The 26602-nt window shown below is 38.2% G+C and overlaps 1 protein-coding gene across 1 annotated transcript; it reads left to right on the top strand.

The window, feature by feature from the left end:
- Nucleotides 1-106: 106 nt before the first annotated feature.
- Nucleotides 107-26602, top strand: tent2 (terminal nucleotidyltransferase 2). The gene is made up of 15 exons (XM_057831302.1): nt 107-156; nt 467-603; nt 8178-8252; nt 8331-8580; nt 8653-8764; nt 8827-8915; nt 9001-9064; nt 17305-17371; nt 17582-17658; nt 17724-17852; nt 17930-17973; nt 20218-20354; nt 25270-25361; nt 25621-25700; nt 25788-26602. The coding sequence occupies exons 2-15, from the start codon at nt 530-532 to the stop codon at nt 25881-25883; spliced, it is 1386 nt and encodes a 461-aa protein (XP_057687285.1). The 5' UTR covers nt 107-156; nt 467-529; the 3' UTR covers nt 25884-26602.

Genomic DNA, 26602 nt, shown 5'->3' on the forward strand with positions numbered 1-26602 from the left:
GGGGGCTACTCACACCTCTGGTCGCAACTGCACCGTTCATTTCACGCAGACGTCACAAAATTGCCACGTCCCCTTTAAATTAAAATTTTATTGCGTCATAATGACGCAAACCACATGACCAGGAAGTGGATAACGTGTAGTTTACATTAGGAAATGGTAGGTATTGAAAACGCCTAGTTTTAAAATAAATCATCTGATGAAGCGAACAGTTTCTATGTGTGTTTTCTACGCGAAAAAGAGTCGATTCTGAATTTCTGAGGCGCCGCCGGGAGAAGCTTTTCATGATAATTATTGTTATTATTACTAGCTTAGACTTAGCTAGCAAGAGCTAGCTCAAGTTTACTTTCAGAATCTTCAAGAGCAATTGTTGTTATCCTCTCGTATCACTAGTCATCACCAAGTTTTCCTAACACTTAATGTTTCAATTTTCACTGATTGCTCTTTTTTTCTCTCCCATTTGACGCAGAGACCACTCGGCATGTGTTCCCACGGCGCATAACCGAGTGGCCGACCATCACCGATTTACCAAATGAATTCACGGTATCCCTCTCACGTGCCCGCTCCCATGGATCCCAACTCCAACCGGCATGGTGGGATTGACGGGTGAGACTGACTGATATTAAGTATCAGTATTGTTTTTGGAGTAAAATATGGGCTTTCCGTCCTTTTATTTTCAATTAAGAAAAGCACGTGAGCCAAGATGACAGCGTTTTATCCCATAAAGAATCATGTAACGTTCTTAATTTTTCAGATATTGCCTTACTTTAAACTAGGGTTCCCCAGTCCAGTCCTCGAGAGCCCCTATCCAGCTTGTTTTCCATTTCTCCCTCCTCCAACACACCTGACTCAAATAATCAGGATCATTATCAGGCTCCTGCAGCGCTTGCTGATGAGCTGATCATTTGATTCAGGTGTGTTCAAGGAGGGAGACATGGAAAACAAGCTGGATAGGGGCTCTCGAGGACCGGACTTGGGCACCCCTGGTTTAAACCTTCAGATCATGTACTACTTGCAGCTTAATTCTGTTCCAATGTAGGTTGTATTGACATAGCATTCATTTGTAACTAATTAACCCTTTATTAGCAATGAATGTCGTCTTAGACCTTGCGTTGACGTTGTAAGAAATCTTCCATCAGGATGCTAGTTCTAACTAGGCCTGTCGCGAAAACAAATTTCAGTGTGCGATAATTATTCTCATAAATTATTGCGATATGCGATATTATTGCCCCCCCCCCCATTTTTTAAAAACAAATTTACAATAACACAGTGAGAATACAGTATATATTAATAGAGCAAGTACACCCATTTAAACGCGATAAATATTTACTCTTAAATTCAAAAATACTTTTTGAGAAATCACAACTAAAAACAATAGACCATGCCTTTTAAGTAAAAAACAACAATATTGATACCGCACAGACACACAGAATAAATAAAATGTGTTTAAAAAAAAAAAAAAAAAAATGTGCTTAATAACTTAAGCATTTAGGCAAATGAAAACTTTTCCCGTCATAGCTTCTGCAATGGTGTTCCATAGGGATGCAACGATACAGTTAAGTCATTGTTCGGTACGATTTTTGATACGGGGGGGGGGGACACGATTTTCGATCCGATTCAATACATTTAATGCTCTGTAAAAAAAATAACAATTATATTTTTTGTTTCATTTTTGTTGTTTTTTTTCTGCTAACGAGCAAAAATTAAATTGCCATCATATAAACATGCATTTTAGTGCACAATATTTATGTGCTTACTTCTTACAGATCTGAAGAAATTTTGTATAAAAGTGCTGAGAACAATCTTTACTGTTTGTAAATTGAGGCAAGGCACACTGTTGATTGCTACAGCTCTCTTAGCGGCTAGGTTTACTACATGAGCAAGACATCCTATTTGTGGTCCGAATCCATCTGTGTCACGTACTGAATTAACAATATTTGCAACATTATCTATAGTCACTGGTATGGATTGATTTGGCCTTCTTAACTTCCATTTAGTCATGACAGTTTAGAATTCATCGATGTAGTATATGGACTACGTGTCCCATAATCACTCTGGGCTCACGTAGCCAATGGCATGGGACGTAGCACATCTGGTTTGCCATTTCATGATATCTAGTGTGTGCGCATTAAAAAAGTTAGCAAGCGTCGTTGAAGTCACGTCTGCTCATTACTACACAACACCAGCAAATGACAATCGACTTTCATAAACAGGACGAGTTTGAAGCAGTTGTTCGTTGTCAAAGCGAGGTTATTCGTAGCAGCCAAGTCGGTACCAATGTTTTGGCGGACTTCGTTTTAAATATCCGGCGTTGTGCCGAAAAATAGCCGCCCCGCGTGAAATGTCACTCCTGACGGGAGCGCCAACACGTCAACAACACCGGCGCGCCATAGATGGTCCACAGTCACTCCGGAGCACTGACGCGGCCGGTATACTTTGAACAATAGGCTATATTGGGAACAATTGGCCCCGGCGCGGGTTTTTGCAGGACCTGGAACGAAGATGCATTTTGTGCAGTTGGTAACGAGGAATCCGAACTTTTAACAGCACGTCTGCCGCACGCGCGCACGCACGTTCATGCGAGGCGATAAATCGCAGCGGAAAAATTACCGCCTTCTTTTTTATTTATCGCGCGATAAATGGAATTATTGCATATTGCGACAGGCTTAGTTATAACTTATAAAAATGTTGACCTGAATCCTTATTAGGGGTGTAACGGTACATAAAAATCTCGGTTCGGTACGTACCTCGGTTTTGAGGTCACGGTTCGGTTCATTTTCGGTACAGTATAGAAAACAAAATGCAAAATATAAATGTGCTAGTTGTTTATTACACACTTTTGTGCTTTCAACAACAGGAACATTAACCTATACAAAGCTAGAATTCTGCTCAAAAGTAGCGGGTATTTAAAGTAGGGGTGCACGAAATCCATTTTTTGAAACCGATATCGATAACTTCCTGCTCCTCAAAGCCGATACCGATATCGATACCGATAATAAATATATCTTTTTTAAATGTATAACCTGAGTTTTTGAACACGTGGAGGTTTAAAAAAAACTAGTGGTGGATTCAACATAGATTTGCCTTTGATCTCACCAGATTTTTCATAATGACATGAACAAAACAGTGCGTTTCACTTCTGCCCGACAGCCAGCTAAAAATGAATGCACTTCCATTAACCACAAGGCTTGGTCTTTTCTTGCTTTTATGGGAAGACACTCGTCTTAATAATGTGAAAGTACAACAGAAAAATACACATACTCAATACTCAATATACAACAAACTGCACAATACTCTTATATACACAACTACTATATGTATAGCATAGCACACTAGCTTGAGCTACTAAAGCATTGGCTGGCTTCTATAACACAACAACTTATTAAGTTCTGTACATATGACCCTTCACCACAGAAGTAAACATATGGTGCACATCCATATGATATAGTAAACATAAAATACTTACATATTTCCGAGGCGGAAACGTAACAGAAAGCATTCACGATTGTCAATGCGACCGTTAGACACCGCAATGTGTATGTGAATCAGCTTGTAATGTGAACAAAACTACTGTGACAAAAAATAGATGCAACGAATTATTCTGACCAGCAGGGTGGGAGCAATGCCCCGCAAATGGTCAACTGCTTCCCTATACTAGTGTGTAAAGTCACTGTAAACTGTAAAGCCAGCACAATACATAGGTCCTATTAATAATGTTATTGGAATTATCGGGATGACGTCATAATTCCCATTATCGGACCAATAATTATCATGCACCAGTAATTTAAAGATAATAATCCAACAACAATTTGCCTTTCAGACCCCGCGTATTGGTCAGCTTTCTTTCTGAAAGAAAGAAGAGAAAAGAAGTCCTGTGCTAAAGAGAAAAGCAATCCCAATGACAAAGATTTTAACATGTATTTTACAAATGAAATGCCTCAATAGCCACGTTTACATGCTGACTTTTATTCATACCGATTCAAATCATTCCGAATGGAAATTTCACATCAGCTGTTTACATGTTACTTCATCTATTCCGATCCAGCGTTTAAATGTGTCTGCCTTTATTCCAAAGGGACGTTTGACAACTGCCGTCTGACATGCGCAGATTAATCAAAACAAAGCGTCACGTTGCAAAACATGGAGATCGATCGTCAGATCAGCTGCTGTTTTAACTTTTCGAGTGGAAACAAAACTTCAGAATGACACGCCGTTCATTTAAAAAGTTGTGTGGGTGCGCTGTGCGTGTGCTTGGAAGCCATGTTGCAAGTGACGTTACTTACGTCACCAAGTGACGTCACCACGTCAGTACGGAGCATGTGCAGAAAGAACGCAACCAGACACCATTCCGCTTCCCTGTTTACATGATATAATTTTACTTCTAATCGGTTTGGGAAAAGGAATATTCCACCCCTGTGAATCGGAATGAAATTCCATTCGGTTTGGGCCTGTTCATTCCGAATGAGGTGTTTATATGGAACACATTTATTCGGTTTGAACAAATATTCCGATTGTAATTGGAATATTTGGCTCCATGTAAACGTGGCAAGTGAATCCTTTTTTTTCTTATGAACGGTTTTCAAAAGCTTTATTGGTGGATTTTCTCAAGTTAAAGCGCCACACAGAAATTAATAAATTTAATTGTGTAAGCACGATCTGTGTATTATTCTTATTATTTAATTAGCTCATTTTAATTTATTTTATTTAAATAGACTTATTTATTTTATTATGTGTTTATATTTTACAAATGTGATGTACTATTCATTTATATTGTATATTTTATGTTGTATAACTTTAGTTCCTACTTATTTTGTTGTGGTAGGAGGGTTTTGTATTGAACACGGGGCCGTGTTGGTTATTATTATAGCAGAGGCGACAGCAGTAAATCAACAAAGACAAGTCAACTGTGCCCTGATCTACCACTCGAGATCTGATGGACTCAAAAAGTGGGTTACGATTGAATATTAGTTTGAAAATCGACCGGATCCACCGTATTTTTACACGAGTGACTTCCGGTCTGCCTGATCCTAGCTAGTAGTATTGACGCAGAAGGGCCGGGTTTCGCGTCAAATAATAAACTCTGCCGTTCTTTTCGCGTGCGTCACGTTGAGCCGCTTCTGGGGCGTGTCTAACACGCGGGCGCACCGCAACTGGCGTGCATTGGCTGATTGACTTTAACGCCTGCGTTTCACTGCGTTCTCGCGGCGGCCACGTTGTCGCGCCGTTGACGTTTCTGGGTTATATACTGTCCTACCGTGTTGGTCCTCATTATAGTAGAGAAGGCAGAGTAAATATAATCTACACAAAGAAACTGTAACCCAATCGACTCACAGCCTTGAAAAGTAAGGGTTACATTATGTCAGAAACCCGTTCGGTACGCCTCCGTTCCGAACTGAGCACCCCGTTCCGAAATATGGTTCAATACAAATACACGTACCGTTACACCCTTTATATATATATATATATATATATTAGAGCTGTCCCGACTAGTCGACATAGTCGACGTCATCGATGACGTAAATCCGTCGACGAGCACAACATCCCGTCGACGGTTAATGAAGGGTTAAAAAAATATATGCGTGGAAAGTTAGAATGTCGGATGCTGTTTTGCAAGTGGGGAAAGCGGCACAAAGCCAAAAAAAGCGCACCAGAGTGTCCAAAACATTGACTTATTTCAAAGAAACAAAGGTGAGTACACTCTTCTGTCCTGTCTTTTCAATGCAAAGCTTGGCTGCACGTCGGCCGTGAATAAACACCTCAAGCGCCTTCACGCAGTTTGTACTTTTTTTTTTTTCATTTTTTGTACACCAGAGGGTGCTGTCACCTTACTAAATAATAATGTTTCATTGACAATGGGCCTATAAGTGCTATTAGTATTGTTCTTAATGCTAATTGAAAGGTATATTTTATGGTATAGAAAATTATATAAGGTTAAAAGGTCATAAATGTATACAGTATATACAGTGATTGCACTCAAGGGAAAGATTGTCAATGATAAGGTAATAAATTAAGGTCAAGGCAATTCACATAGGCAATTCATTGATATATAAATAAGGTTTAAAAGGAAAAAGGTGAAAAGTTTTTGTTAATTTCTAATTGTGTCGCTTTATTCGTGTGCACCGTAGCTCTTACAGTGTGTTTACATCAAGGATGGAATAAAAGTTGTAAACCATCAGTTTAAGAGACCATCTTTTCAATCGGGACGCTACACTAGTTAATTCTATCAGCATTTGAACTCATTGTTTATTTGTGATTTATTATTGTTATTTACTTGTTTATTTGTACTTTAATAAATAATTTGAGTGTTCCAATATGTTTTTGTGAATTGATAAGCGTCAACAAAAATTTCATTGCTAAATTAGTTTAAAAAAAAAAAAAAAAAATTTTTTTTTTAATTATTAGATTAGTCGACTAATCGTAAAAATAGTCGGCTGACTAATCGGGAGAAAATTTGTCATTTGGGACAGCCCTAACATATATATATATATATATATATATATATATATATATTGTGTATGTTCAATGTTTTATTCAGATTTAGCATTGGAAAAAGATACATATAAGACATGTTTTTATATTTTTAACTTTTATATATGTATGTTTGTATTTTAATAGTTTTCAAGCACTTCAAATGTAATAATTATAAGTTTTAAACATGTTACTCTCCCACTGAATTTTTAAACAAGAATATAGTAGAAAAATGCTTTGTCTTTATTGAGTCCACTCAAATCCGCCCAAGCTGCTCACTTACACACAATGAGTTGCCACAGCAACTGTTTAACAAGGTAAACGATGACTGACTCATGCGGCGCTTTGAAGCTTTTGCTTTGGCACATCTGTGGCAAGATCAAACATTAAAGGTACGTCAATCATCGTTAATTTTAACATAGACTAGTGCTGCAACGATTAATCGATTAACTCGAGTATCCGATTAGGAAAAAAAGATTCGATTTAAATTTTGCTGCTTCGGGTGTTCGTTTAATTAAAGTGGCGTTGTAATGGTTTGTTTTGAAAGTGTTTGCATTTAGTTTTATTGATTTGGGAGGATACACTGCCCTCTAGTCTGCCTCATTTTACATGCTGTTCCCTGTTAAGAGCAACATAAGCTAGGTTTTTGTTTGAGCTAATGTTTTTTTTTGTTTTTGTTTTAAATGCATTCGTAATGTAGTTTATAGGTATACTTTGCCGTTTTTTGTGGGAATATATGTCTGAACCATTTCTTAAGAGCATTATAAAAAAAAAAAAAAAAAGTTAGCTTTTTATAGCATTTAAGCTAGCGGACTTTTGCCATGTAAGTTAACCAATTGTTCTCTTGTTGTACATAGATCCTCATGTATTTCTTTTTATATTGTTTGTGGCTCAGCTCAGGTATTTTAATTTTTTATGTTAACTTATCCGATTACTCGATTATTTGAACTAACTAGTTCATTGATTAATCGACTACTAAAATAATCGATAGCTGCAGCCCTTACATAGACTTCATTATGTATTGACTGGACACCGGACAAGGGGCCGTTTAATAGGGGGCCTGCATTGTTGACGTGGCTATCAAAGCTAACTGAGTGGAATCGCAGACAAAGAGCTTTTTCCGTTGCAAATTCTTGTGAATAAATGCTTAAATCCCTGAATCCTTTATAGATATGGGCGTAAAACAGTTTTGATTCTTTGTCAAAAGCAAAAAACAAACAAAAAAAACGTGCAGCTAGCATTTATTTTACGTAAATATTGTGAACTATGATGCTATTCAGTAGGCAAATGTCGCGTCGGCCTTATGTAAACAAAGTGTTTTCCCGTTGAAAATTCTTGTGAATAAATGCTTATATCCCTGAATTCTTTATAGGTATGGACGTAAAACAGTCTCGATTCTTGGCAAAAAACTGTGCCGTTAGCACTTATATTACGTAAATATTGCGAACTATGATTCTAGTCAGTCAGCAAATATAGCAGCGGTCTCATGTAAACAAAGAGCTTTTTCTGTTGAAAATTCCTGGGAATAAATGCTTAAATGCCTGAATTCTTTATAGATATGGACGTAAAAAAGTTTCGATTCTTGATTTAAAGAAAAAAAAACATGCAGTTAGCATTTATTTTACGTAAATATTGTGAACTAAGACACCAATGCCGTAGTGTCTGTGTAGGAATTTTGCTGACTCTGCTTTTTTTGTTTCTACACATGGCAGCTTGTTTGCTAATGAGAGGAATCCTGACCCGTTACCCCCTCCTCCACCTCATCGCAATAACAAAGATTGGCGCAAGTATGTCTATTTTTCTAAAAGATAATTGTCGACACTCGTATTTATTTGGGCTTTAAAACCTTACCCGTGCTTTCACAGGAGAAAACATGAGGACCACTTCGCTCCAGATGCGAAACGCCGACGTGCTGACAACTCGACCCACCCCATGTCACAACAATCTCTCCATGCTCGTCATTTTTCTAACACTGACCGCGAAGTGGCTGGTTCCTCAAGATCATCCTCCTCCGTTTTAAACCACCTTCATCCCAGCACGAATTACAGTTCCAACTCTGATGATCCTGCGAATCCATGCAGTTCCATGTTCATCTCCCCTTATGCCAATGACAAGGTACTGTGAAATGAAGCAGAACGTTATTACAGAGTAATTTTTCATATTGTTTATCTTTTTTTGTACCCTCAGCTAAGCAGTCAGATGTTCAATCTATTCAAGATGTGCACGCAGCAGCCTTCAGATTTAAACTGCAAAGAGATGTGTCGGACTTGGCTGCAACAAGACGTCCGTGTCTTCGAAAGTGTGTATAAAGGACTTTGTCATTGTTACCTTTTTTTCATTATTGCTTTGCTGTCCTCACAGTGGGGCGGCTGTATATGACCGGATCCACCATGAGCGGATTTGCCAGCCGGAGCAGTGATGCCGATTTGTGTTATGTCCTCCATGAAAGTGTAAATGTCTTGTGACCTTGGACGTCACACCACCTTTCGCCATTTACGCTATCGAGATTTGTTCTGATATTCACTTTTCTTCAAGTTTCAGAAAAAAAAAGATCCAGTAGCTGTCCTCTATGCCCTCCAAAGGATTCTCAAATCAAAGGGTGAGTAAAAAACATTTTTGCCTTCTTTGCAGTTATCAATAGGACTAGGGTTGTTCCGATCATGTTTTTTTGCTCCCGATCCGATCCCGATCGTTTTAGTTTGAGTATCTGCCGATCCCGATATTTCCTGATCCAATTGCTTTTTGCTCCCGATTCAATTCCAATCATTCCCGATATTTTTTTCCAATCATATACATTTTGGCCATGCATTAAGAAAAAAATGAATAAAACTCGGACGAATATATACATTCAACATACAATACATAAGTACTGTATTTGTTTATTATGACAATAAATCCTCAAGATGGCATTTACATTATTAACATTCTTTCTGTGGGAGGGATCCACGGATAGAAAGACTTGTGACTTTGTATATTGTGAGTAAATATTGCCATCTAGTGTATTTGTTGAGCTTTCAGTAAATGATACTGTAGCCATGCCCAAATGCATGATGGGAAGTGGAACCATGACTGCGTAGTGCTACTAATTGATATATCTTCTCTGTGTTGGGAAATAACATAAAGTGTTAAGATAAAGATCAATTGCTACCTTGCTTCCCCACATAGCTTCCCAGGATATTTCTAATCGTAGGGAGAGGGATTGTGAGGCTTTAGCCAATAAAAAAAAGGCTCCAAAGGCTGCCAAAATTCACTCTACCCATTTTACGCTGCCTATTATCTCTCTATATAGGTAAAACGGCGCCATTACAGATTGAGCGCGACAATGCGTGAGTGGGCCGTGCAGCGCATGCATTAATTGCGTTGAATATTTTATCGTGATACATTTTTTAAAAAATTAATTACCGCCGTTATCGGGATAAATTTGATAACCCTACCTTAAGCCTAAACTAAAGACTCTGGATGAGTGTAACATATTATGTCTGTAACGTTAAATACAATTAGAAAACGATTTAATTTAAAAATATATATACAGTGGGGAGAACAAGTATTTGAATATCAAATACTTGTTCTCCCCACTGTATATTAAAAAAAGGCATGGCCGATATTTTTTTGCCAATTCCGATACTTTGAAAATGACGTGATTGGACCCCGATCGATCGCATCTCTAAATAGGACTTTTATTGCTTATTGAATTCTTGTGGTTAGGTATGTCCCGATCACAGTTTTGCATGTGTGAGGATCTGCCGTTACCGAGTTCAGAGCCGATAATGCAGAAATGTATTGAGGGTAAAAAAGCGCATCCAAACGCTGTCCCCGACCAATTTGAACTAAGCTTCCTGGGTTGTGCTGTTGTAATCTGGACCTCAAGTCCTTTAATAAAGGTACTTATCTCTATAGGTGTATCAAACTCATTTTAGTCGCCACGTTGTAGTTTTGGTCTTCCTCGGAGGGCCATCGTAACTTTGAGTCAATATACGATTGCCTCATACAGTGGCCTCTACTTAAGAAATTAATTGGTTCTAGAAGTAGTTTTTAAAAGTATTAAAAAAGCATTGAATTTAGTTTTCCATTATGAAAGGTATTAAAAGTATTAAATTAGCTGTCGTAAGTCTGGAATTTTTTCACCGTGGTTTTAATTTTGAATAACATCTCAGTGCAACCTAAATTATATCTGTGACAAAGTTGTTGTTTTTTTTTTTTTTAATAACGAAGATGACGCGTAGAATTTTTACGATGCACTGCACTACAAATTAGAGCAGGGCGGTAAACCGAAAATTTACCGTCACCGAAATTCTTAACGATGACCGACGTAATTTTGACCATGTCGGTAAATTAATAAAACAAGAAAATATAGTCTTTTCATCCCGCTTTGATTCTGTGTTGTTCGTCTATGTTCATTCCCCTTTAAGAAAGCAGTGAATGTGCTTACGTAGGGAGTCACGTGATCATCAGGAAGCCAATCAAACAAAAGCCCGGTAAGCTAACGCTAGCAGCTAACGCTATAAGCAAAACGTGATGGAGTGTGGCTTAAGGGAGGTTCACCAAACTTTCAACCGACATTTAGTAGACTCTTGGTGGCATCCAGACGGGCTTTCACCCGCTGTCCTCCTTTGTTCTCACGATTTCCGGAGATGGTGCTTTCAGTGCTTTCTACTGGTAGCCAGGCTAACGCTAGCTAGCGGCTAACGCTACAAATGAACGTTATGGAGTCGGATAACGGCTCTAACCTTGTCGAAACGGCTGAACTTAATGAGTGGATTGGGCACGGACTGCATCTAGCAATTACTATGTGGCGTTATTTTGTATCTGTCTGTCTGTGATTCCTCTGATAGCTTTTGTGATGGTAAAGCATTCAGCATAAAGTACAATCCAACGGCAAAACTTATAATGACCGAGAAATAGCCCCAGCTATTTTTATTGTGCGTGCATTTATTAAAAAATGCACTGGGGGGAAAAAAACCCTTAAATCATAAAGTAAACACTTGTATTTAATAATTATGTCACAGCAGCCATTAACAATAAGTTGTCTTTTTGAAGTGTACTGTTCAAGCTGCAAGTCATTTGTGTTACAATTACATGTTTGCACAGGCATATTGATTTTGACAATGTACATTGTTCAAGTCATACACGCTGTTATAAATGTTCATACTTGAATTCTTATTGCTTACAATACATTTTTATAAACTTAATGTTTAGACTGCATGTACAATTGTTAAATACAGTATATCAAATTGAATGCTGGTAAATAAATCAACAAGAAATAGTTAATCTGTATTTCATGCATTGATTCAGATTTTCAAATTATATAACAGTCCGCTTGGGCGAATTTATCGTCATTCATCATTATCGAGATAAATCTGCTCAATTTATCGTGATACATGTTTAAGGCCATATCGCCCAGCCCTACTACAAATCATAATGCACCTCGTGCGTGTGCACTGTTAGCATCATTAGCATCAACGTCACAACAGCAGGCAATCGCACAGTACTGTGTGCTAACGTAAGGAACTGCTTAGATGCCTTAGTTGTTATGTTCGACGAAAGCCTCAACAAGACAACCAAGTCCAAACAGTTGGACCAGCATGTGAGGTATTGGATCGGCGACCAAGTCGCATCCAGATACTTTGGGTCGCAGTTTATGGGTCATGCGAAGGCAGTGGACCTGCTTAACATTTCAAAGTAAGTTGCCAATTTATCCAATTAAAATGTGTTAGATGCAATAATGTATTTCTGCACAGTTTGCCTTTCGAATGAATGTGAATTTCGTAGTTTTAACTCAAGAGTTAGCCATGTTCAATGGGGTATTGGCAGGTGCACTAGCCTTAGCATGGATAAACCGGAGTCGTAGATCCACCATCACCCTCAGATACACAACACGGTTGACACTATTATTGGAACGAGTGCGGGGTAATGCTGATCTGAATAACATTGCATGGTGATAGGCAATTATAATGTAGGTGATAGTAAAACTCCCGGTATATTTAAATGTTTTTCTTGATTGAATAGAGTATGGATTTTCTCTATCTGATTAAAAGAAATGTCTTCAATAGCTAACAAAGGATTAACATGTGTTTTGTATACTTCTTGTAATGTGATTAGAAAAAAACAATTACCAAGGAAAATAGTCATGTGTAGCTTTTTTATTTTGTGGTAATTAATGGTAAACTACTGCCATTTAGTGGCTGTTTTTTAAACTTTCACTGACAATTGCAAGATTTTCCCAAGCACTTTACAGTTAAGGTGACCAACTTGACAATCACCAGTTAAGGTGACCAACTTGACAATCACCAACCTACCACCTTGACTAGGTCCTCTTAAAAGGGAAACCTGTTGTATTGCAAATATAATTTCTGAAGTTGCTTTACAAAAATAGTGTAAAATCCATTTTATCCTGGGGAAAAAAAATCTGAAAGACCTTATATTTAAATGTGTTTTAATTGTATCTTCAGTAAATGTGCATTCTTTTGTCAAACACACTTAGTAATTGAGGTTAAATTTGATGTTCAGTGCTTTATTTTTTAATATGATTCAATATTATCTAAATAATGGGTGCGAGAAAAGTATTAATTTTCAGTTGAAATGGCATTAAAAAAGGTCTTAAAAGTCTTCAATTTAGATTTATCAATCCTGGGGGGACCCTGTTTTTTAACTTGAAAGTTCTGTAAGTAGAGACACGTCTTCCATGTGAATGCCCTAATCGGTTCCAGGCCCCCCAAAACTCAGACATAAATCATTTATAATGCATAAAAACATGTAACTAACAGGATTTTTTTAAGCTGTGGTGTCGGGCTGCATCGGAGCCGGACAGCCTGTCCATGTTGCGCCAAGGCGAAATTGCGTCATATAATGACGAATGAGATTTTTTTCCACTTTTTTTTATTCCCCAAGAAGAACCATAACAAAGATCTATTTGAAATATTTCATTAGCCAGGCGAATGTCATAGCTCTCAGCTACAGTACATGTACGTAAAATGCGTAGCTGATTACAGCTACATTACCCTACGTAATAATACTTTTTTTCTCGTAGTGTTGGAATTTAGTCCCCCCTGCCAAAGCTGCACGGAAACGGCGGCAGCCGAACAGAAATGGTGCTCCGCTGTTTACCGCCCCCGCGAGCCAAACCGGGAGGAAGCAAAACTCTGCGCGTTCTCTTCTTAGTTTAACCCTTTGTACTGACTCCATGTTTCAAAAGTTTGAAGAAGACTCACCGAAAACATTGACAATTTATTCGTCGACAATGGCCAAAAACAAGGCAAAACAGACGACGGCGGGACCAATGCTGAATCCAAAGCAAGGCTATATAGAAAATATGTCTGAGCAGCAAAAATCTGTCTTGTTTTTTAAGTCCATGGTGTAGGAGGCCGGGCCGAAGGTGTGTTCGGGCGTTGCTTTTGGGACTTTCCCTCTGTGGCCGGCTTTGGGCGGTTTAGGTTCGTGTGTGGATGGGACGTGGTTGCCACAGCGACCGACGCTGGTCTTGACGTCCCAAGCGCCCGCTATCAACTTTGTTATCCGGGCTGGCGCTACTTGTTTTAGGACAGAGCTTGCTCGTGACGCACGCGTTGGGCTTCTGTGATAAGATGGTGTTGTGTATCTATTCTGCTTCTTAAAACTATGGTGTACTATTTATTTTACATTAGGTGTGTTAGAGTAGTGCAGTCCTACAGTAAATATGAGAAGTGATACTATTCCCTGATTAATTATATTACGTGTGTTCGAGTAATGCAAACAATTAGATAGTGCCTACGAGAAACTACCATTTTTACTTTTCCCCCTCATGAGCGCCGATAAGGTGATTCACTTTACTGTGTTCCAGGGCCCGGAGTGAAGTCTGCCTCAACTATAGTTAGATGAATGTGTTAGACTAATGCAAACAATTATATGGTGTGTGTGAGAACTGTACCTATTCCCTTCAGTAGCAATAGTACGCCTTACATCTCGTAGTCCTTCTTTATCCTTTTATTTGGCCATAATACGTGCTACATTACCACAACAATAGTTTTTCTGTTAATGGACACATATTAAGGAGTTGGGTGAAATTCTAACAGCCGTCTAAAGAGTTTTACTTTCGGTGGGAAGGTGAATAGTTTTTGTTGTTGTTTGTGAACTACATTTCTACACAAACGCACATGGAGGTACCATTAACTTAGCAAGGAGAGGTATGACAGTCATTTTTCGAGTGTCCCAGAGCTCGCGAAACTTGAAAAAAAGCGCATTTATCAAGGTTTCGTCAGCTGTGATTGCGTATATGGCCGCCAAAACATCCTGATAGCACAGATATCAGTTCACCTGCCCCCCTGCTATTGGATGCGTTGTTGACGTTAGCGCGGCGGCACTCTGATAATAGAGCAGGGCTCTACTTTGGGCCTCGCCTCTCAGAGCAAATTCATTCAAACTTGGCCTTCCGTCCGAGACAGCCGTCCACCGCTCACTTTCGCCGAAAAGTCCAATCCAAAATACTGTAATGCCCCGGGTGGGGGGGAACAAGGAGACGAGTTGGTATTGCCTTACCCACTTTATTGTGCCAACAATAATAAAGAAAAACAAAATAACATCGGGCTGCCGCGACATGCGACCGCTTATTTGCCCTTTAACCCATTTTCCCTACTCGCTTCCCCTTACGTCACAGCTCCTCAGTCTGATCATCTCTTAAGGGGGCCCTGCATAGTTACGGACATTACAATACACAATGAATAGGTTGCCACTAGACATGTGCCGGTTACCGGTTTCACGGTTTACCGTGGTGTGAAAATGTTGCGGTTTCAAAACCACTAAATTTTTCCGTCATACCTTAGTACGGTAGTCGCTATTTTTCATGTGCCAAAATGCAGCCGAAGTGGCTTGGTGCGGCAGCGCTCACCCCTTCCCGTTTGTTGCCGTGAGTGTCAGTGACGCTATTCTGCTAAATAGCCAGCAAACCCAAATACAAATCCTCCAAACACAAGGCGTACCTTTCTTCAATTTATTGAGCTCTCAAATCGTGGTGAAATATACAAATGAATACATTTAAAACGTTGTACAATTGTATTTTTCCACGTGTGATTAGGTTCAACAGGATAGCAGTAGCACCATTAAAAAGTTCGCCAAAAACAAAACACACATACAAACTAACTAAAACTTACAAAGAACTTATTAACTTAAAAATAATAATTATTATTATTAAATTATTATAATTAAAAATTTATTAACTTATGAATTCTTTGTTCTTTTTAACACAAAGGCATGGCATCATGTAGACTAGAGTTGAAAAAGGTGGCTGAAAATGGCAAAACTTCACTTGAGCTTCCCCCCTCAAAAAAAGTCATACAGTATATATTTTTAATTTTATTTAGAAGTCTTTTTACTTTTTATAGCAATTATTTTGTTCTTACTCTAATATTGAGCAACTTGAGCTGTGGCTGTGGGTATAGTCTAGTTTCTATTTATTTTAATTTTATATAAAATATGTGTTATTTTGTGTTAACTTATTTATTTTCACATTATATTCATGTTCCAATTTACAAATATGTTTTGAAAAAAAAATCCTGTTCAATGGAATTTTTTTTTTTTTTTTTTTTTTTTAAAACCCATACATCTAAAAATTTTGGAGCCATAATTGCAATACCGTGATACCGTGAAACCGCGGTATTTTTGCTCACGGTTATCGTACCGTGAAAATCTCATACCGGCACATGCCTAGTTGCCACTGAACCCTTCACACTAGCAATACACAATGAATAGGTTGCCACTAAACCCTTCACACCGTTTCAAACTAGAGGCAGCTAGTTTGAAACGGCTTTGAAAAAAAAAAAAAAATCTCGTTTGCAAGGCGTGGCGGTGCGCCACAATCTTTTTTATATAGGAGAAACCCTGACTAATATATGTTACAATTACATTATGGCACGATAAACATAAAATCTTAATTGTGCATAATGTAAATAACTACGAATAATGAATAAAGGTTAATACACTCAGGTAAAGCTGTCGGAACACGAGGTCTTTCTTAGCCAATTGGATGCCAGGAATGTTAGGCAGAGCTGCGAGTACCAGCTATACTGTATTTTACAGTTATACTGTACTTTCTTATCCTGAAATTTCTTTCTTAACAAGAGGCAATATTTTACCGGTGACACGTGTTTTAACTTGAAAATTCTGTATGTAGAGACGTTCGTAAGTAGAGGTACCAATGTATTACAGAGTGAGAAAGAAAGAAAAAGAAAGAAAAAAACGGGTCCCAAATTTGGATAGGTGTCATTTCTTGATTTATTTATTTACTTTGGGGGGGGGGGGGTAGAGACTGCAGCTAAAGACTGATAGTGAAGAACTGACATCAAAAATTAGTTTAAAACAAGTCACAAGTGACTGAACAAAAATTGTTAAATAAAAATCTTACCACATAAACCCATCACAGTGTGTCATCTGTGCCACTAGGTGGTGCTGTTTCCCAGTGAGAATGTTTTTCAAAGAAAGGACTGAATATTCAATCTGATTCAAAAAGAATGTGCCGAAACCATTGCGGTATATTTAAAAAACAAAACAATAACTAGCTGGGTACAAGTGTTGTATATAACTTCAAGTTTTTATTTCATGCTTTCATGCTCAATGGGACAACCACCAGCGGCAAGGACAACATCAAGCCGATATGACTTTTAATTTGTTCAAATTGCGTACTTGTTAAAAACACTTTAAATTCTTACTTTAATTCTTGTTATATTATTAATTAGTTAATAATCCAGTCTATTTCAATGACTTTTAAATGAATGAATGCATGCTGATTTTGCCACATTCTTTCGGAATCACCCTGTATATTGCGCAACCATCTTTTCTGAACATATTGTATTTCTGTGCTTTCTCTTCTAGATTATTTGGACAAGCTCCATCTGATCAGAGCTAAAGTGCCAATCCTCAGGTTCCGAAGGAAAGGCAGGTAAGGTAGGAGCAGAGCATGCCACTGAAATGAACTCACTGGCTTCCAATGATGGCGATAGACGTCCAATCGGTTTGAACTCGCAGCAAATAACTGCTGCTAGCGGTACAAACAGATTGGATGACTATTGCCGTCCATGGCAGCCAGTGAGTTAATTTTCACATTGTACTACAATCCATGGTTGAATTATATGCGCCATTCTCCTTTAAGCAACCAGATATTTGACTTGAACGTCAACAACACCGTGGGAATCCGAAACACGTTCCTTCTGAAGAGTTATGCTTTTGGTAATTGTTCTCGCTTTCATCGGAAGGCCAAATACATTTGGTCATGTAACTGACTGTATGTCAAGTTGAACCCAGGGTACGGCCCCTCGTCCTTGTTATCAAGAAGTGGGCAAGGCACCATAAAATCAACGATGCCAGTCAAGGAACTTTAAGCAGCTACGCACTGGCGCTGATGGTGCTACACTACCTCCAGAGTCAGTACACATTCATTAATCTACATATTTTAATCCTCATTTCAGAATATTTTATAATTTTTGTTTTGCCCCGACAGCTCGTGAGAAACCAGTGCTTCCTTCACTACAGTTGGACTTTCCAGTAAGTTGTCATAAGCTCCTTTCACATATACCTAAACACCGTTTAAATCCCGGAATTTAAATAAGCAGCTCTTATATGTGAAAGCAATTTTCCGGGTCGACCGAATAATAAATATTCAACATCAATTCATGATTCTAAGCTAAATATGACAGACATTTTGAATAGTAATTATTATTACTTACCTTCATTTTATGGCTTGGTTGAAACAAAAGCATTTGCGCGGTGTCTGTAAACGGGGGTCTCCAGGGTAAAATGGACAAAATAGAAATAGTTAGGGGGCTTAGTACGCCATGAAAATGCTATAGCAGCATATAGACATATTGTTCTATCAAACGTAACGGTTCTTTTGGCTTAAAATAAAGCAGTTTTATAAAGTAGAAACTGCTTTTTCAGCCTTGTCTGTGTTTTCCGCCACAAACAGTGGGGCAAATAAGTATTTAGTCAACCACCAATTGTGCAAGTTTTCTTACTTGAAAAGATTAGAGAGGTCTGTAATTGTCAACATGGGTAAACCTCAACCATGAGAGACAGAATGTGGGGGAAAAAAAAAACAGAAAATCACATTGTTTGATTTTTGAATAATTTATTTGCAAATCCTGGTGGAAAATAAGTATTTGGTCAATACCAAAAGTTCATCTCAATACTTTATGTACCCTTTGTTGGCAATAACGGAGGCCAAACGTTTTCTATAACTCTTCACAAGCTTTTCACACACTGTTGCTGGTATTTTGGCCCATTCCTCCATGCAGATGCCCTCTCGAGCAGTGATGTTTTGGGGCTGTCGTTGGGCAACACGGACTTTCAACTCCCTCTGCAGATTTTCTATGGGGTTGAGACCTGGAGACTGGCTAGGCCACTCCAGGACCTTGAAATGCTTCTTACGAAGCCACTCCTTTGTTGCCCTGGCTGTATGTTTGGGATCATTGCCATGCTTAAAGACCCAGCCACATCACATCTTCAATGCCCTTGCTGATGGAAGGAAATTTTCACTTAAAATCTCTCGATACATGGCCCCATTCATTCTGTCCTTTACACAGATCAGTCGTCCTGGTCCCTTTGCAGTAAAACAGTCCCAAAGCATCATGTTTCCACCCCCATGCTTCACAGTGGGTATGGTGCCATTCAGTATTCTTTCTCCTTCAAACAAGAGAACCTGTGTTTCTACCAAAATTTTTTATTTTGGTTTCATCTGACCATAACATATTGTCCCAGTCCTCTTCTGGATCATCCAAATGCTCTCTAGCGAACCGCTGACGGGCCTGGACGTGTACTTTCTTCAGCAGGGTGACACGTCTGGCAGTGCAGGATTTGAGTCCCTAGCGGCGCACTGTGTTACTGATAGTAGCCTTTGTTACTGTGATCCCAGCTCTCTGTAGGCCATTCACTTGGTCCCCCCGTGTGGTTCTGGGATTTTTGTCTCCCCGTTCTTATCATTTTGACGCCACGGGGTGAGGTGGGAGTTGAAAGTCCGTGTTGCCCAACAACAGCACCAAAACATCACTGCTCTGGAGGAGATCTGCATGGAGGAATGGGCCAAAATACCAGCAACAGTGTGTGAAAAGCTTGTGAAGAGTTAGAGAAAATGTTTGGTCTCCGTTATTGCCAACAAAGGGTACATAACAAAGTATTGAGATGAACTTTTGGTATAGACCAAATACTTATTTTCCACCATGATTTGCAAATAAATTCTTTAAAAATCAAACAATGTGATTTTCTGGGGTTTTTTCCACATTCTGTCTCTCATGGTTGAGGTTTATATTTTCAAGTGGGAGAACTTGCACAATTAGTGGTTGACTAAATACTTATTTGCCCCTTTGTATACAAACACAATTTTTTTTTTTTTTTTTAATTTGAGGGGAAAAAGTTAAAACGCATGTCTTTATCCTTTTCCAATGCTAAATCTGAACAATTTAAACACTGAACACAATTTTTTTTTTTTTTTAAGGGGGGGTGGTACTTTGCGGTTTTTCACTTATCGCGGTGGGTTTGTCACCACTAACCGCGAAAACGGAGGATCACTAGTCTTTTGGAGGGCAGAAAAAACATACACTATATTAAATATGATGCAACTGGAAAAAAGAAAATTGTACTATGTTGTTAATTGTAAAAGCATTTCTTCATTTTAAAATTAAATGGATGCAGAAACACATGCCGAATGAGTTTTGTGGGAGGAATGCATTTGGAATACCTGTGGTGACATGGCCTTTGTACTTGGAGTTGTAAGCATCTCGTCTTGATTTTTAGGAGTGTTTTGATCCAACTCTGGACATTGACATGATCCCTGAGAGAGCCAAATGCATCCCCCGCTACTGCTCCGACAACAACTCATCTTTGGGAATGCTGCTTCTGGGTTTTCTCAGATATTACGCGACAGAATTCAGGTGGTGAAAATGATACATGACGTCGCCAATGCTTGTGTATTACATGCTTCCATTTCATTTCCCTGCCTGTTGCGTATTCGTTTCCCTTCGTCAACTGCCTCTTTCGCCCTCTCCCGTGTTGTTCTTCGCTGCTCTCATGTTCCTGCTTGAGTGCCAGGGACAGGTGTGACCTTTGGTTTTACGCGGCACTAACATGACAACGTATGATGTGGGTTGCAGCGACATGGTTCTTTGTAACGGGTCTGAACGTTTGACTTGATTTGGCCCCCACTTTATTAGTCATTGGCTGTCATTGACTGCAGTAGACATTACCTACATTATGACTGGCAACCGCTGCCAACCCTGCCACTCAAAATGCATTGGACATCTAACCCGATCAACAGTCAGTCCTCCTGGTTTAAATGAATTGGACAGGTATAACTGTCAATTACATGCAATAAGTTAAGTACTATGAATAAAAAAAAAAAAAATCAACTTCATCGTGTTATCCAGGTCCATACCCCTAAAATCAATGTACATATACAGTGGGGAGAACAAGTATTTGATACACTGCCAATGGGTTTTCCCATTGTCATACCTTACATATATACATTATATATATATACATTGTATACCTTATAGGCCAAGTTACTATACAGGTAGTCCCTGGGTTATGAACAAGTTCCGTTCCTATGCTGGCGACGTAACCCGAATTTCCGCTTAAGTCAGAATTAACTCTCTGACTAAATTCAAAATACCTATGCAAAACGTCCATAATTATTGTATTTTGTTTAATGATGGAGGATACACTGCATTCTGATGGCAGCGTTGGCTTTTGCTGGACTGTTGCCTTGTATGATTGAGAAGCAGACTCAGACGTTGACATGGATAAAGGATAGCTGCGCTGTGGTTTGGCCCACATAAGGATGTAAGTTGTTTCAGCTAATATATCTTTGTGTATGCATTTGTTATAAAGTTTACAGCTACAGTTTGTGGAGTTGTGTGTTAGCAATTTGCTATGAGAATTTAAAATACGTCAGCATTCGTAGCATTTAACTAGGGCTGCAGCTATCGATTATTTTAGTCGTCGATTAATCAATGAAGTATTTAGTTTGAATAATTGAGTCATCGGATAAGGAACATAAAAAATTAAAATACCTGAGCTGAGCCTCAAACGGTATAAAAAAATAAATAAATGAATGAAAATCTATGTACAACAAAAGAAAAATTGGCTGACTTACATAGCAAAAGTCCGCTAGCTTAACTCATTCACTCCCAGTCCGCTAGCTTAACTCATTCACTCCCAGCCATTTTCACCGGAGCAAGGCCCTTCGCTCCCGGCCGTTTTACTGGATTTTGACTGATTTTGCAAGGCCCACAGAAAATTCTGTTCTATTGCTATATGAACATGGAACCCACCAAAAGAAAGATTAGACTCTCTTCTTTCAGCAGAAAAAAAAGTAAGTTCATATCTTTTTCCATTCTTTAGAAAATAGCGTAGTTTGAGCAATTTTCCAATTTCTGATGAAAAAAACGGAGAAAATGAGCTTTTTGTAAACGCAAAAATTTCAAACATAACCCTGGCTTTAACACGGCTATTTTTCGCTTTAGTTACATCCCAAACATCTGAATAATGTTTTCCTTTCACAAAATAACATGAACAACCAGCCCAATATAGCTTTTGATAGGAAAGTAACAATTTATTCACACTTACCTAACTGTGAGATGACGTTTGGTGGCTGCGACAGTGGTGAAACTTTTCCCTCATTGCCGACTGTCTTGTAAAGATAGATTTTTTTTTTGGTCTTTTTTTTTTTTTTTTTTTTTTTGTTTTTTTTTTTTTTGTTTTTTTTGTGGTGGCCACTGTCTCGTTCGCCTGGGGAACTTGTGTTCCTGGGGGGTAACTGGATTGGCCGTGCGCGTTTCCGTGCAGGATATTCGAGCGTGCAGGGGACCTGAGCAGTAAGCCTGCGGAGGGGCTCTGCTAACTTACTAGCACGGTCAATACAAAGTTGTACTGGTTGAATCGGGTTGGGGGGGTTTACCAAATGCGCTACTGCCCTCCAGTGGCCAGTTTTATTGCTTTAAAATTGGTTTTGAGGCTTGTTTTTTGTTTCGGAGATAGATCAGAAGCTATAGATTCTTCTTGTATTAAAAAAAACTGCAAAAGATGTATAAATACGTTTTTGGGACAATGAAGCATTTAAAAAAAGAACGTATTTATACGTTTCTGGGAGCAAATGAGTTAAATGCTATAAATGCTAATGTTTTTTTAAAATGCTCTTAACAAATGGTTCAGACACATACTCCCCAAAAAATGACTAATTATACCTATAAACTAAACTACGAATGCATTTAAAAAAAAACACTAGCTCAAACAAAATTTTAGCTTATGTTGGTCTTAACAGGGAGCAGATGGATTCAGCCATGTGAAATGAGGTAGACTAGAGGGCCGTGTATCCACCCAAATCATTAAAACTAAATGCAAACACTTCCAAAACAAACCGTTACCACGCCACTTTAATTAAACGAATGCTCGAAGCAGCAAAATTTAATTCGAATCTTTTTTTCTTATCGAATACTCGAGTTAATCGATTAATCGTTGCAGCACTACATTTATTTAACCATTAACCATTTCGACTGACAAACAAGGTCCTGGAATGAATTAACTTCGTATGTAGAGGTATCGCTGTATTAACATTTGGTAGACAAGGCGTGGTCTACAAGACCCAAAATGTGATTTCCACATAAATATGGACAGCAGTCGCACAAAGAGTACCTTATTCTACCTCACAATATCTTATTTTTTACTTGATTAATATGACGTGACCTGTCCTCACTAAACATGAAGTTGTTTAGCTTTACAGACAGCAAACAAGGCAATTGTGCTTTTTGAAGCGTTTTCCTTCACTTTTGACAATATGTAAAGCTGTAACACACGTATGTACCCTTATGTTCAAAACGACACGCATTTCAACAAATAAAACATTTGACACAAACCAAGTGGTGTTCAAACGTCCATCGAGTCTGATCGATATGTAAATTGAGTAGATTAAATTAGCCTAACAAAATTTCGCTAGCTTAATTGCCACGAATGCTAACGTATTTACAATTCTCATAGCTAATTGCTCACACGTAACTCCACAAACTAGCTGTAAACTTAATTACAAATGCATGCACAAACATTTATTAGCTGAAACAACTTACAGCCTTGTGTTGGGCCAAACCAGAGTGCAGCTGTCCTTTATCTATGTCATACAAAAGGCGACAGTCCAGTCAGACCTAACGCTGCCACCAGAGGGCTGTGTATCCTCCATCATTATACAAAATACAATACTTTGGAACTTTTTGGCTAGGTATTTTGGGATTTAAGGGTGTTCAAAGGGTTAATTCTGATTTACGTGGAAATTCGGGTTAGGTCGTCATCGTAAGAACAGAACTCATTCATAACCTGGGGACTACCTGTGTTTTGAATGAACATTGACGGACGAGCACATATTGAAGCGTCTACTAGGACGCCAACTTCCTGACATAGACTTTATAATATATTGACAGGACACGGGGCGCGGGGTTGTTTCATATAGGGCCTATCTCTGTCAAAGCTGACAGAGTGGAAACACAGACAAGACGCTTTTTCCGTTGAAAATTCTTGTGAATAAATGCTTAAATCCCTGAATTCTTTATAGATATGGACGTAAAACAGTCTTAATTCTTGGTTAAAAGCAAAAAACAAAAAACGGGCAGTTAGCATTTATTTTACAAAAATATGTTGAATGTGCTGCTAGCACCGCCTTACCACAACAAAGAGCTTTTTACGTTGTAATTCTTGTGAATAAATGCTTAAATCCCTGAATTCTTTATAGATATGGACATTAAACAGTCTTGATTCTTGTTTAAAAGCATAAAAAAAAAAAAACGGGCAGTTAGCATTTATTTTACAAAAATATGTTGAATGTGCTGCTAGCGCCACCTTACCACAACAAAGAGCTTTTTACGTTGTAATTCTTGTGAATAAATGCTTAAATCCCTGAATTCTTTATATAGATATGGACATAAAACAGTCTCGATTCTTGTTTAAAAGCATAAAAAAAAAAAAAACGGGCAGTTAGCATTTATTTTACGTGAATATGTCAAATGTGATGCTAGTCTGTTAGCCAATGTGGCGGCCCCCTTAGTACAACAAAGAGCTTTTTGTGTTGAAACTTCTTGTGAATAAATTCTTAAATCCCTGAATTCTTTATAGATATGGACGTAAAATACAATCTTGATTCTTCGTTAAAAGAGCAAAGAACCGGGCAGTTAGCCACATGGCCCAGAACAAAGGAAAGGCAAACTATACAGAGGTTATCCTATCAGGGAACTAACTATAAGGCCCTACTATGCACAACAATTCCAACATATGTTAAAAAATGTTAGATAAGGGATTAAATGAATTATTATAATGTTACTTAAACATTATTGTCTAAAAATGCATTAACTAATGTTAATTAAGGGACCCTTATTGTAAAGTGTTACCCAGCTTCCGTACTTTTTCAACCTGAATCTGGCATTAGATCGCTGCGTGTGTCTGAGAATAACTCCTCTTGATGTGGGGAGGCCCCCTACTTGACGGCAAGGCTCAGTGCATGACGAATGTGACCCGTCAATATCATTGTGAAGTCTATGCTCGCACATTGTGAACATGTGACGGAAACTATGGCGCGTTTTCGTCTAGTCGTATGAAAGCTGACATCTGTCTCCGTTTTTAGCTCGTTGTCGTCTCGTCACGGCCATTTAAATATTGACGAAATATTTTCGTTATAGCCATCGTTGACGAAAACGACACTTCTGCCAGATTAGGAAAACAGCCCAATTTTACGAGGTCCAACAGTTTTAAAGTTAAAAAATGATTGTTCAGATTAACACAGAATAATGTTATTTCTTTCCTGTAATGCAGCTGGGAAAAGAGCGTGATTTCCGTTCGAACTGGCAGAGCTTTGCCTAAAGAAGATAATCAAGAGTGGAGAGGCAAATTCATATGCGTAGAAGGTGAGCATGTTGTCATATAGACTGCGACAATGCATTTAGGACAGAATGCTCTAGTATTAAATAATTTGGTGGGAGAGGAAAGTTTCAGTTTCCTGAATTTCTCAACAATAGTTAACAACGTTCAAGCATACACGATTTTGGTATTTGACGGTGTACACTTTGGTGTCCTGCTGAGTAGCATTCTATTTCTGGAACGTCGGGGGGGGGGGAAACAATTTTGAAACTGAATTATTTTGTTTCTTTGGGGTATCTCTTTCAGAACCGTTTGAGAGGAAAAATGTCGCACGGGCGGTTTACAAGCGGGACAAATTTGATGCCATTAAAACACAGTTTTTCAAGGTATGAAACAGAAAATGAAATGGTTTTAAAAAACGTTTTTTCCCTGTTGTTTTATTTTTTTACTTTAATCATGTTATCTGTTTGCAGTCGTGGAGAACACTACAGTGGAGAATGGACCTAAACGCATTTCTTCCTGTACAAGAGATCATTGATGATGAAACTTCCTTGTACAAACTGTTCTAAACCGCTGCATGCGAAAATGTAATCTGATTTGCTAATTTTGCATTCCTCTGTTCACGTTCCCCGTTGACGTTTTTTCGTATGTTTTTTATATTGAATTTATAGTAAGAAATTAAATCACTATGGGGGATCTTTTTGAATTTTTTTTTAAGTTCGCAGAATTTTATGCTTTGTGAAAAGGAGTATTTTTATCATGTGCATCACAGTGGGAACATCTTTGAAGTGTTTAATAAATTGAAAAAAAACACATTTTCATTTTTCTGATCCTTAGCAGTAGAGGAAAAACAAAAAAGTTGAAGCAAGGCAAAATTATTCGTAGAGCACAACTTAACACAAGGTAATTAAAAGTGCTTTCCATTACATGAAAATCAGCAAGGCATAATTGAGAAATAGAAATAAAAACTAGGGCTGTCAAACGATTAAAATTTTTAATCAAGTTAAAGCTTAAAAATTAATCGTAATTAATCTCAATTCAAACTAATAAAATATGCCATATTTTTCTGTAAATTATTGTTGGAATGGAAAGACACAAGACAGATTTATACATTCAACATACTGTACATAAGTACTGTATTTGTTTATTATAACAAATCAACAAGATGGCATTAACATTATTAACACTCTGTTAAAGCGATCCAGGGATAGAAAGACTTGTAGTTCTTAAAAGATAAATGTTAGTACATGTTATAGAAATTTTATATTAAAGCCCCTCTTAATGTTTT

This window comes from Corythoichthys intestinalis, chromosome 3, assembly GCF_030265065.1.
Source record: "Corythoichthys intestinalis isolate RoL2023-P3 chromosome 3, ASM3026506v1, whole genome shotgun sequence".
Lineage (NCBI taxonomy): Eukaryota > Metazoa > Chordata > Actinopteri > Syngnathiformes > Syngnathidae > Corythoichthys > Corythoichthys intestinalis.